General features: G+C 34.2%; 1 protein-coding gene across 2 annotated transcripts in view; it reads right to left on the minus strand.

The window, feature by feature from the left end:
* The window catches only part of LOC132159763 (low-density lipoprotein receptor-related protein 1B-like), a 283,789-nt gene that overhangs the window by 151,054 nt on the left and 119,986 nt on the right, over nt 1–12,749 (minus strand). For both annotated transcript variants that reach the window (XM_059569364.1, XM_059569363.1), the window contains exons 25-31: nt 12,315–12,519; nt 11,835–11,999; nt 9,463–9,707; nt 4,192–4,323; nt 2,237–2,464; nt 1,313–1,487; nt 391–485 (exon numbers count right to left, since the gene is read on the minus strand). In XM_059569364.1, coding sequence (XP_059425347.1) covers nt 391–485; nt 1,313–1,487; nt 2,237–2,464; nt 4,192–4,323; nt 9,463–9,707; nt 11,835–11,999; nt 12,315–12,519 — 1,245 coding nt within the window. The remainder of the gene's footprint in view (nt 1–390; nt 486–1,312; nt 1,488–2,236; nt 2,465–4,191; nt 4,324–9,462; nt 9,708–11,834; nt 12,000–12,314; nt 12,520–12,749) is intronic.

Raw genomic sequence — 12,749 nt, forward strand, 5'->3', positions numbered from 1 at the left:
ACAAAGCAAAACAAAAAAGCTATGCAAACAGACTAAAGTAAAGCAAAACAGATGAAAGCAGACAAAACAGACAAAGGCGAAGCAAATACAATTTACTTGAAATAAATTAAAATAATATTTCATTTCCAGATTCATGTAGAAGAGAAAAGATACATAATTTACCTTAAAAAATAATTAATAAATAAAACTTTCAATAATACCAAACTAACACCATTTTGGATGAATATATTTTTATTGTATCGTAATTCATTCCAGTACTACCTTCTCCACAGATAACACAAGCCTTAGATTTGGACCAAAAGAAAGTATCACAGAAAGAAGCCATAACCATTTTGCCTTAAAACAGTAAGTACACATCTCACTACTGCAGGTTTTGGAACTTCAATTTACCAACAGGCTCCTTCTGGTTCTGGTGCAAAATCTTGATGTTGCTGCCATCCATATTGGCCATATTTATAGTGCCTCCATCCATCCAGAACATCTTCCTGTGGACCACAACAAAAACAAGAATTATTCAGAAAGATGGATGAGTCTTGGAGATGAAGGATGGGACTCTTCTGTGTAAGGATCACGACCCGCGTGAAGGTCAGGAAGGTAGCAAAGAACTTTATCTTCACAATCACAACAGAGCACAAAACAATCAAATAAAGCTGTCTCTATCTCCTTCATACATCTTGATGGCCCTCATGAACCTACGTGACAAATGACTTTCAGAAATGTCGATGAGGTTGGAAGCTAAAATGAGAAGACAGCTGGAGAAAAAAATGAAAAAAATAAAAACACTACACAAGGGGCAAAGATCACGAGAGATATCGGCAACAACAAGCGCACTGTACTGTGATCAAGATTCATCAATGGATTACAGAATCGCGTTTCAAATCTCATGTAAACAATTGCGAGGAACTGGCTTCGTTTTTAATTAGAATGCATGCTTCGAATTATAATGTATGCTAATTAAAAAGCTGTCACTGGCCAGCCCAACTAGGGTATGATAAATTCACATTTCTGATTGGTTTGACATCATTAAAGATTATTCACGGCTACAACGATTTGTCAGTCTTAATCAACTCTTATAAAATGACTCTAATAACTTTAGTTAATTGTGCACGCTGCATACAAAAAGAGACCTGTTCAGTAATTAGCTCTGTAACTGATGTTTCTCAAACGCAGCTTTGACAGTAACAAAAGGTGACAATTCGACGGAAGTGTGCAATTACTTACTAATAAATAGGATAGCAATCTTTAGCGACACAAAGCCCGTAACTTCTCAAATATGGATACGGCTAATTGTTAGTGTGGTTTTTGCTGTTACCCTTTAGATGGATGCAGGACGAGACACTTGGGTTTGTCCATGCCGTGAACGACGGTGGTTTTGAGAGATCCGTCAAGACGGGCGACGTTAATGTGGGTTTCGTCATTGTCTGAGCTCATCCAGTACATGTTTCTCGACAGCCAGTCAATAGCCAGGCCACGGACATTAGATAAGTCTGTAAATACAGATGTTATCAACACATAATCAGCATTTTTCATCTTTTCATCACATAAAACACAGTGTGTGTGTGTGTGTGTGTGTGTGTGTGTGTGTGTTGTTGGGTTTTCATTTTCACTTTATAAAATGTGTTAAACACAAGACATATAAAATTATATAAAAAGAAATATTGAAAAAAATATATAATATAATATAATATAATATAATATAATATAATATAATATAATATAATATAATATAATATAATATAATATAATATAATATAATATAATATAATATAATATAATATAATATAATATAATAAATTGGTAATTTTGATAAAACAAGCTATGATTTAATATATTCAGTATAACAATATTTAGACTTTTACAGCATGTACAGCATCTTAAAAATTAAATGTCAATAAATAAATATATAGGGAAATTAATCTAATACAATATAATATATTTGCAATGTATATAAAACAGGCAAAGACAAATACAAGAGGAAAAAAATTACAATGTAATACAATGCACTATAATATAATAAAATCAATTAATTGTCTGCATTTTTATTAATGCTAATAAACAAGCTGCTGATTGGGAATACTTGCAATACACTGCAACCCAAATGACAACAAAAATGCTAAATATAAGATATAATTTAATAAAAGGTTTTCTTTGTGCATACACGTTTGACTCTCATATCAATGAAAGCATGTAAAGTGTGTGAGATTACAGTTAACTGTCAAAGTGGAATTTGATGTACCTCCAGACAGGAGGGTTTCGAGGTTGGTTCCGTTAATGAAAGCCCGTTTTATCGTTCGGGTCTTTACATCGGCCCAGTAAATCCTCTCATCTACAGCATCATAATCCATTGCCGAGACATCATCGATATCGGGTACGGTGAGGGCCATGATGACGTTGAGGTACGGCTTGTCGATGTCCACTCCTCGAATCTCAGATCTCCGAGCATATAACAGAAACTTCCTCACACCTGTCCACAGATACATAAATATATAATCATCTCAAATTCATTCTCAATTGAATTCTATTTCTCTGTCTCTAGTATCTCTGCGAATGAAAAATATGACCTAAATCAGTTAGCGGGACAAATATAATAAGGGGAATTGAGTGTCCTTACAAAGGCAGCACTATAAAGACATAAAGCTCAAAGGACTCATAGTGTAAATTCTCCTCTCTTGACCTCCAGAGAGATCTCTTGGGCGGCCGGAAAAGAGAGGTCTCCATTTCAGTCTGTAATGAGTTTAGGTAGGTCGCGAAAGTCTCCTGATACACGCTATAATTATTCCAATATTAGACATTCTGCTTTATATCAGCTCCATTCAGTTGTGGATCACTCATTTTTATGAGGAAACAATGAAGCATCAATGTACATGTGTTCTGTGTATATTTATTATGTGTGTGTATATATATATATATATATATATATATATATATATATTTATACAGTTTTATGTGAAAGAACGGGTACCCCTTGCAGAATCTGTGGAAATGTGAATAATTTCAACAAAACAGGAGTTCAAAAGTTTGAGAACCCTTGGTTCTTAATACTGTGAGTGGTTACCTGGATGATCCACGATTGTTTTTTTTTTTTTTTTTTTTTTTTTTTATTTGTGATGGTTGTTCATGAGTTCCCTGTTTGTTCTGAACAGTTAAACTGAGCTCTGTTCTTCAGAAAAAAACTTCCATGTCCTTCAGCATCTTGTGCATATTTGAAACCTTCCCAGCAGTGACTGTATGATTTTGAGATCCATCATTTCACACTGAAGAAAACTGAGGGACTCAAATACAACTATTAAAAATGGTTCAAACATTCACTGATGCTCCAGAAAGAAACACGATGCATTAAGAGCTGGGGTGTGAAAACTTTTTGAATTTGAAGACCAAGGTAAATTATACTTAATTTGTCTTCCGGGAAACATGCAAGTATCATCTGTTGCTTCCGAAGGGCAGCACTAAATGGAAAGAAAAATGTATTTTAACAAAATAAGAAAAATCTGGACATCTTAATCCTTTTCAAAAGTTTTCACCACCCGGATTTTCTTTGCAATGTGTTTTCTTCTGGAGCATCAGTGAATGTTTGAACCATTTTTAATAGTTGTATTTGAGTCCCTCAGTTTTCTTCAGTGTGAAATGATGGATCTCAAAATCATACAGTCACTGCTGGAAAGGGTTCAAATATGCACAAGATTCTGGAAAACTGAAGACTCTGCAAGACATGGAGGATTTTTCTAAAGTACAGAGCTCAGTTTAACTGTTCAGAACAAACAAGGAACTCAAACCATCACAAAAAAAGAAGAAAAAAAAAAAAAACACAGTCGTGGATCATCCAGGTAACCACACAGAGTATTGAGAACCAAGGGTTCCCAAACTTTTGAAGAGGATCATTTAAATAAGTTCAGCTATTGTTTTGTCTTGTGGACTATATGTAAAATGTCTATGTCTTTTATGTAAAATATCTTACTCAGGACAGTACTAATAAAAAAAAAAATATATATATTTTGTTAAAATTATACCAATTCTCAGATTCTGCAAGGGGTTCACAAACTTTTGCATAAAACTGTATACACACACACACACACACACACACACACACACACACACACATACAGTACATAGGTTTCACACAGTTTCGGAGTGCGTGCCAAACACGTCTCGTAAAAAGTGAAATCTACAGTCCAGCAAACAGGCTGAGCTCACCTTGGCAGCTTCGGTTGTTGGACGACAGTTTCATGAGATGTGGACAGAAGCAAGATGCAGAACCATTATAATTTATAAGGCAGAGGTGAGAACACGGGCCTCTTCCTTTGTTACCAGCACACGGGTTAGGAGCTGAAGAAGACAAGAGAAGAGAAATCATTAATAAAAGAATATCTGAGCATACATTCACCATACGTCACAATATTTAATTCTCCTGATTTATCACCACTGCGACTTATTAGACAGCGATGTCTTTGATTATTATTTCCACAGGTCAAAGTTACAATTTTTCAATTTAATTTCTTAATATCTTCAAGTCTTTAATAATTTTTTCTGCTAGTTATTATGCGATGCGACTTGGATCCATGCACTTAGTCTCCCGAAAACAAAAAGTACGGCCTAACAAGTGGAAGATGTGGACGGCGTGCTGAGTAATTAGGCCCTTTATTCCCTGCCCAACATTCCCTGGGTTTGTTCTTGCTCAGAGCAAGGTTGTTACTCCACAACTCTAAATGAGACCGTAAAACACACACCTAACTAAAAAATGCATAATGAGTCAATAAAAAAAAAACAGTTGTTTCGGGCCTAATGAATACAGTAAACTCTGTGTCACTCTCTCTAAGCTATTCTGACACGTGAAAACCGATAGCAATGTGAGCCAGATGCTTCAGACGCAGATGGGTAATGGAAACGGACATGGAGCAGACATCCAGAGCTATAAACAAAATCCCAAAACAGAGGAAAGCAGGTGCTAAGCCACAGGACAAAAACAGCCGAGAGCATAGACAGAAAAAGGTTAAAAAAAATTACTAGTAATGGTTCAGGCTAAAGCCCCTTCATTTTACAAAAGTTATTTCATTTCAGAATATTGCCTATTAACCTAAATTATTGCTTGGAAAAATGTAAATAAATAAAAAAATTTACCTAACTGAGAAATATTTGAATGTACTGTACAGTGACGTTTTTTTTATGTAATTCATAAAAAAACATATATATAATAATAATAATAATAATAATAATAATAAAATAATTATAATATAATAAATTATAATTATAACAAACCTTATTTTCCATATCACTCCGTTTCAAAACCTTAAAAATAAAATATATAGTGCCCTCCATAAATATTGGAACATAGAAGACATAATTATTCTGTTTGCTGTGGAGTCAAGAAATCTGTAAATATGATTAAAAGATGAATATAAGACAAAACTCCAGAATGTCACATTTTATTATTGGGTGATTCAACACAAAGATGTTTTACCAGCTAAGAAGATCGGCACTTTTAGAGTTTCATCTCCCTATCTGATGTGAGCAGAAGTATTGGAACAGTTTCTTCACAGCTCTTTCTAAGTGTTCAGCTGTGTCCTGTTGCATTAATTCTTCAGATATTAAAAAAAGGGAATGAGTCTTATCAGTTAATGATCATGGAGAAATCAAGAGTTTGGAAACTACTGGCAACATCAGCAACTGACGACGACCGGATTGGTTGAAAAAAACAACAATAGTTGATGACAGCAAATCATAAAAGCTGTGAAAATGAACCCTAAAATACATATCTGTAAAATCAGCAACAACCTCCAGAAAGCTGGGTTGATGCACTGTCAATCTACAGTCCGGAAAAGAATTTGACAAAGAATTACAGAAGCTACACAGCAAGATGCAAACCTCTGATCAGCACCAAAAATAGAAAGGCAAGACTCTTCACAAATGTGAGCCAGTAGTGTTTTGGAACTGAGTTGATGGATCAATGAGATAAAATATTAATTTTCATCTTAATGATTGGAAAGCAAAAGTGTGAAGAAAAAAGGGAACTGCAAATGCTGAACTGCTGAAGAGGAGACTAAAGACAGAAACTCCCCAAAACAAGCAACAGCTGGAATTGGCTGCAGTAAAGGCTGGAGAAAAGCATTTCAAAGCATAAGACCAAGAGTCTGGTGATGTCTATGGGTTGCAGACTCGCTCTGATTGCATGCAAGGGATCTGCAACTAAATATTAACTTTTAATCTTTTATATCTGCCTAAAATTCAACTGTTCCAATACTTATGCTCACATGGTGATGAACTCAAAAAGTGCTGTCCTTTTTATTTGGTAAAATATTTATGTGTCGAAAGACCTAATAATAAAATGTGACATTCTGTAGTTTTGTCGCATATTCATCTTTTAATCATATTTGCAAATGTCTTGACTCCACAGCAGAGAAAGCTATTTTGTCTTTACTGTTCCAATACTTATGGAGAGCACTGTATATATACATAAATTAGTGTTGTCAAATGATTAATCGCAATTAAATCACATCCATACTACAGTTTTTGTTTTGGGTGCTTGTGAGTTTATTTATATATACAAGATAAATATACACAGTACATTTTGGATGTGATTAATCACGATTAATCATTTGACAGCACTAACTAACATTATTTATACAGCACTTTTTAAGTACAAAATGGTTCAAATGAAAGGCATGACATGAAAACATTTTAACAAAACAAATGAAAGATAAGTATAACAACAGCTGAAACAAAACAACAGCTAAATAAATAAATAAAGCGCAATTGACCAGTGCTATAAGCAATATTTCAAAACAGAATAGATCAAATGTTACCTACAGGACAGACACAAGTACAGAATAAAATAAAAAAAAAAAAAAAAAAAAAAAAAAAAAAAAAAAAAAAAAAAATAAAAAAAATAAAATAAAATAAAATAAAATAAAATAAAATGTGTTCCAGATCCAAATGTTTGAAAAGAACAAAAACAATAATACATTTAATAATAACTTTAATTATAAAGCAACAAAGCAACAAATCAACAATCAGACATAAAAGGCAGCTCAAAGTGATTCAAATGTCATAATATAAGCATTTATCACAACAAATAAAGATAAAAGCCTAGTGGGGTGAAACAGATAAAACAAAAGAAATGAGCAAAAGATAAAAGCAATGATTATCAGCGCTATAAACAAAATCACAAAACAATGTAAAGTCAAGCCACAGTACAAGCACAGCCAAGAAAACAAAAGAAAGTTAGAAAAACTATCATAAATGTTCAAATCTAAAAGATCAGGAACACACTTTTGGCTTACAAACACCCATTTTTAAAGTAGCCTGTGAGGTAAATTTCAAAACAACCTGGTTCAAAGCAAGACATGACGAGTCTAAATATATAATTCTAAAAATTATTTACTCCAGATTCACTTACATCAACTTTTATCATCATTTTCAAGGACTATGAAGGTTGTACTTCTAAAATCTAATTTGATCAGAACATTAAAAACAGACCCACGATCTTGAAAAAAGCTTTCAAACATCTGTGCGGCATATCACTGCATCCAAACCGTAGGTTTATAGCTGCCAATCACTATCTGGAACGCTCCCTGAATGTTTCTGCCAGCTCATTATAAGTGTTTATCTGGAGTCATGAGTTAACAAAGAGCCTCTTAGCGCCATTAAGGGTGTAATTTAGCTTTGGTGGATGATGCCAAGCTCAATGTGTTGACAGAAGGCCGATTCTTCTGCATCTGGCAGATGTACACCCAAGGGAAAAGATGCTGGACAGCCATCACGGGCTGATTCGATTGTGTTTTATTTATGGGATGTTTTTGGCTCTTCTTTTGTACTTTATTGCCCAAACGGTGAACAAATTCTATTCGATCAATTAAAAGAGGGTTACAGAAGGAGGGACAGATTTCAAGCAGATGTTCAGCATACACTGAACTGATACACACCGCAAGAAATTACTCAGAGGTCATTAGGGATGGCTCTTTTGACTTGGGCCAGTAAGCAACCATGCCAAAACACTCAAGCAACCTTATAACAGCCCATGAAAATTTATGCGCTTTATTCTTTTTTTTCTGATGAAATCCAAATCTGAAATCCTGAGGTAATCCACATCACATCTTTTTGGGGTGAACTAGTCTTATTCCTCTCATCGCAAAGCAAACAGTAAAATAAAAGAACTTGAAGAACAGTCTCGCTGCGTTGTCTTCTGTTGTGTGGGTGTATTCAAGACGCGCGCTTCAGTGAAACATTATAATCTGAATTGCGCGTTCAGCGTGGGGGCGTGGTTACATTAGAAGATAATGAAGGGAGACATGAAAAACGTTGCGTTATTTTCATATTGATTACTTTATCACAGAATATTTTTTTCGGCAGCTTGTTTAGTTTAAAAGTAAACATGTCAGGCTTTCTATAGATATCTCTCTCATGTCTCTTCGTTGAGTTTTCACTGAGTTACAGTTCATTTTAATGACGCGTTTGTAAATAAAGATCAGCGCAGACAAAGGCTGCAGACAGCACATCTTGTTCGTTATCTTTATTTTATGAATGCACAAAGTTTTGTTATTATGTCTGTATACAAAAAAGTTTACCCTTTACAGATTCGATTGATGTATTGCTCTTATCTGTACAATCAAAACTGAAAGTGTAATTTAAGTTATTTTCGGGGTTATCAGGAGAAAATGCCTCATAATGCCTCATAATGCGTATATGTGTTAATTAAGGGTTAAACAGAGGAATAAATATATAAACACACACACACACACACATAAACAACTATTTGTTGGACAAGTTCTCTAGTTCTTTTTGTTGTTGTTGCTGTTATTGTTGTGTTTATAAAATAACATTTCCTTAAAAGAACTCAAAAATAAAACATGATTTTATTTCTGTTTTGGTAGGTTTTTGGTTCTAATTGTAATCTTTGACAGTGCAGTTTGTTTTGTAGTAGGAAAATGAAACAAAGCTAAATAAAATAAAACATTTCTCAAAAGAACTCAAAAATCTAATTTTTTTTGTTTCTGTTTTAGTACATATTTGAAATCTAATTGGAATATTTGAAAGAGCAATTCGTTTTTCAAATTAAATTAAATTAAATCCAAATAACTATAACTCCAAATAATAATTTAAATAATGTTTCTGTTTTGGTAAGTATTTTTGGCTCTAAATGAAAGTGCATTTAATTCAGTAGAAAATTCAGAAAATAAATGTGACCTTATAGTGTTTGACTGTCTGCTTCCTGTTTCAGAAATGATGGGAATTCTTGATGGGAATCAAGGGAGTTCTTGACGAGACAGCTTTGCAGCCAATTAGTCCCTAAAATCTTCTAGTGAGAAATGGGAATATGCCAAAACTGGGTCATTGTACGCTGTTAATCCAACATGACAACTTCGCTCATTTTAGAGATTTATCTCATTATGTTCTGTTGGATCCTTCAAATGATCATCTCTTTCAAAGTCTCTCTAGAGAGTTTTGAAAGACAGCAAGCTGGTTACTTACTTTGTGGCTGCCTGCTAGGATGGTATATCTCCAGATCGAAGGGTTGGGCGCTGGTTTTTTGGATCACAGTTACATTGGCCCCAGTCCATTTGTTGGCTTTTGTCAAAGTGTTGGTCCTCCAGTCAGTCCAATAAACACTCCCACCAAAGAGAGAGACGGCGAAGGGGTGAGAGAGAAACTCATGGCCTCTGAGAATTTCAATCATTCCCGTTCCGTCATACAGAGCAGAGTATATTGCATCAGATCTGAGGAGGGATAAATCATTTTCTTAATCATTATCAGAGTATTTTAAAGTCACATGAAATCAGAACTGACCCTATTCACTTTCTTAATAAACACTGCCATGCACTTTCAACAAACTGAATAGAATCAAATTTGAGGGTATTCAATTTTGTTTTACTTTGTATTACATCATATTTAATTAACTAAATGTAATAAACAAGATTCCTTAAGTGTGATTCAATTCAGTTCAGGTTGATTTGATTCGACTTAAATAGTATCAACTCAAATTTAATAAATATTATTTAATTCTAAATTAGCTCAGTTCAGTTGAATAAACTGTACAGTTTAGCCAATTCATGTTGAAAAACAAAAACCTGAACTGAACTCAATTTAGAATTGATCTTGTTTAAGTCTGAATTATGAAAATTCAATTAACTAAAATTAAACAAGTGGTTTGAAATCAAATCCAATCAACATGAACTGAATTAAATTAAACTTGTCAAGTCAAATCAACCTGAATCAAATCAAACATTCTCATTTAATTCCGAATTTCGACAATCCAATTAATAGAACTGAACCAAGTCGTTTCAAACCAAATCAACCTGAATTTAATAAAAAAAAATATATAAAAAAAGATTTATAACAATCAAATGAACTGAACTCAACTAGTCAAATCAACCTGAATCAAAATAAAACAAATCAAACTTAATCTGGTTTAGTTTGGAATTACGACAATTCAATTAACTGAACCAAGTTATTTTAAACCAAATTAATTCAAATCAAATCACCCTGACTTGAATAAAATCCAACTTAATAAACATTGTTTTACTCTCATTAAAAACAAATCAATTAACTGAACTGACCCAAGTCATTTTAAATAAAATAAATTAAAATCAATTCAACCTGAACTGAATCAAATAAAACTTAATCTGATATAACTCTGAATTACGACAATTTGATTAACTGAATTGAACTGAATTTAGTGGAGTAAATCAACCTGAAAATTAAATAGTTTACCTTGGAATCACAACAATTCAATTAAATGAACTGAACCAAGCTGTTTCAAATCAAAATTAAATCAAAGTGAATCAAACCAACCCCCCCCCCCCTTTCCAAAAAAAAAAAAAAACCTCGAACTGAATCGAATCAAAGTTAATCCAGTTTATCTCAGAACTACAACAATTAACTAAAGCCCAGTTCAGACTGCACAATTTTGCTGCTGAGTAGAGTCACATAAACTTGTAACTCAAAATTATATAAATTAACCGAAATGAAGTTGATTCAAATCAAAACAAAATTAATCAAAATGAGTAACATCAACTGAAACAAAGTGAATCAAAATTTCAAGTGAAATTCAATTTAAGAAGCAAAAATAAAATGGTTGTGAAGAGCTCAGTTGTTGACTTAAAATCTGCCACAGCTTTCCATGAATAAAAAACAAAAGATAGTTTGCTTAAAGTAAAATAACAATATATATTGAACATATTCCACTTTTCTTTTTTTTCTTTTTTTTTTTTACAAAGACAGTGTAAAATAAAATAAATGTAAAATAAATGGGAGTATTCAGTCTAAAAGAGCCAAAACAGTCTATAAGAAGGAGTTAAGTGTTCACTGATGCTTTAATGCCAAGATACTTTTCAGAGAAAAAGACAGAAGAAAGAAATTCTGTTAACAGACCAAGAGAGAAAGAGAGATGTGTGATCTGAATATAGCAGAGACAAAAATGAGGCAATCGAAAGCCGAAAATTGATCAGATTCTTCAGAAGTCCAAGAATCTCATTATATGAATATTAATTTGGCCACATTTGGAGCCACCGGGCACAAGAGGAATTGAACTAGCACTGTGAGAAATGCAAGATGAGAGTTTATGAATGTGTCAAGACAGCAGTATTGCTATGCTTCTGCTTTGTAAAATAAAATAAAAAAATACTTGATGAGCAAAATTATAATCAATAGTGATAGCATATCTCTGTCTGCCTGTCATTTAGTCGCCAGCAGAGCTGGATCTCGAATTGAGCTGGTATAAAAATAAAAAAAAACACATCAAATCCCAATTCCACTTTCTAGTTTCCATTCAAAACATTCCCTAACAGTCTTGTCTTGTGAAAAACGTCAAAAACCCAACAGAAGAGTGCTTGCTTGCTTCTTACCGGGCATCCGTCCATACTATCCTGCTCTCCATGTGGTCCAAAGTCAATCCATTGGGCCAAGCACCGGAGTCCATGTCCTTGAAAACCACATGTCGCCGTTTCCCGCTCATGGAAGCGCCTTCGATGCGAGGAAACGTGGCATCCCAGTCGGTCCAGAACAAGGCACTGTTGATGACAAAACCCGATATAAAAATCCTCCTTAAACGACTTTCAAACGAGGGTTACTTGCAAACCACATCCTCATTAAAAGCATAAGCACAACTACAAAACAGGTAAGAATGTGTAATGGCCCAATTTCATAGTAATATCCCTTCTGGAAATCATTTAAAAACTGCTTTATGGGTGATTAGATGGGTTTCATTACGATTCCCAAACCACCAAATGGAGCTATCAATCACTGAAGTTGTTCATTAAAGCTATGAAGTAATTGGAAAACTGGTGCTTTGCTGTTATTTTCTTCAACTGGAGAGAAGAACGCACCCCTGGCCGGGGTCCACGGCGATGGCCCGAGGGTGTTCCATACCCCCCGCGATGAGGGTGGTTCGTAATTCGCCACTCAGCTTGGACACCTCAATTTGGTCCAGGTTGCTGTCGATCCAGTAGAGATTTCCCGCTATCCAATCAACGGCAAGGCCTTCTGGAGTGGCTAGGCCATGCTGGACAACAACCTCGATTGACGAAACACCTGCCGGGACAAAAACTAGGTTATTTTAATGGAAATAAATGGTTTAGAGGTTGTTAGCTGGTCAGTCAAGCTCAAGATTACTTGAATTTGGCGAGTGTAATTTGGTATACTATGAAGTGTGTGAAAAGAAACATTTGCCTAGCCCTCAAGACAAAGTGGTTCCTACGTTTTTTCTCTCAGTCTTTCTCAATATCTATGCATCTGTTCCTAAGTGATCTGAGTGCAGATTT

The sequence above is a fragment of the Carassius carassius genome, chromosome 16 (assembly GCF_963082965.1).
Source record: "Carassius carassius chromosome 16, fCarCar2.1, whole genome shotgun sequence".
Taxonomy (NCBI): Eukaryota; Metazoa; Chordata; class Actinopteri; order Cypriniformes; family Cyprinidae; genus Carassius; species Carassius carassius.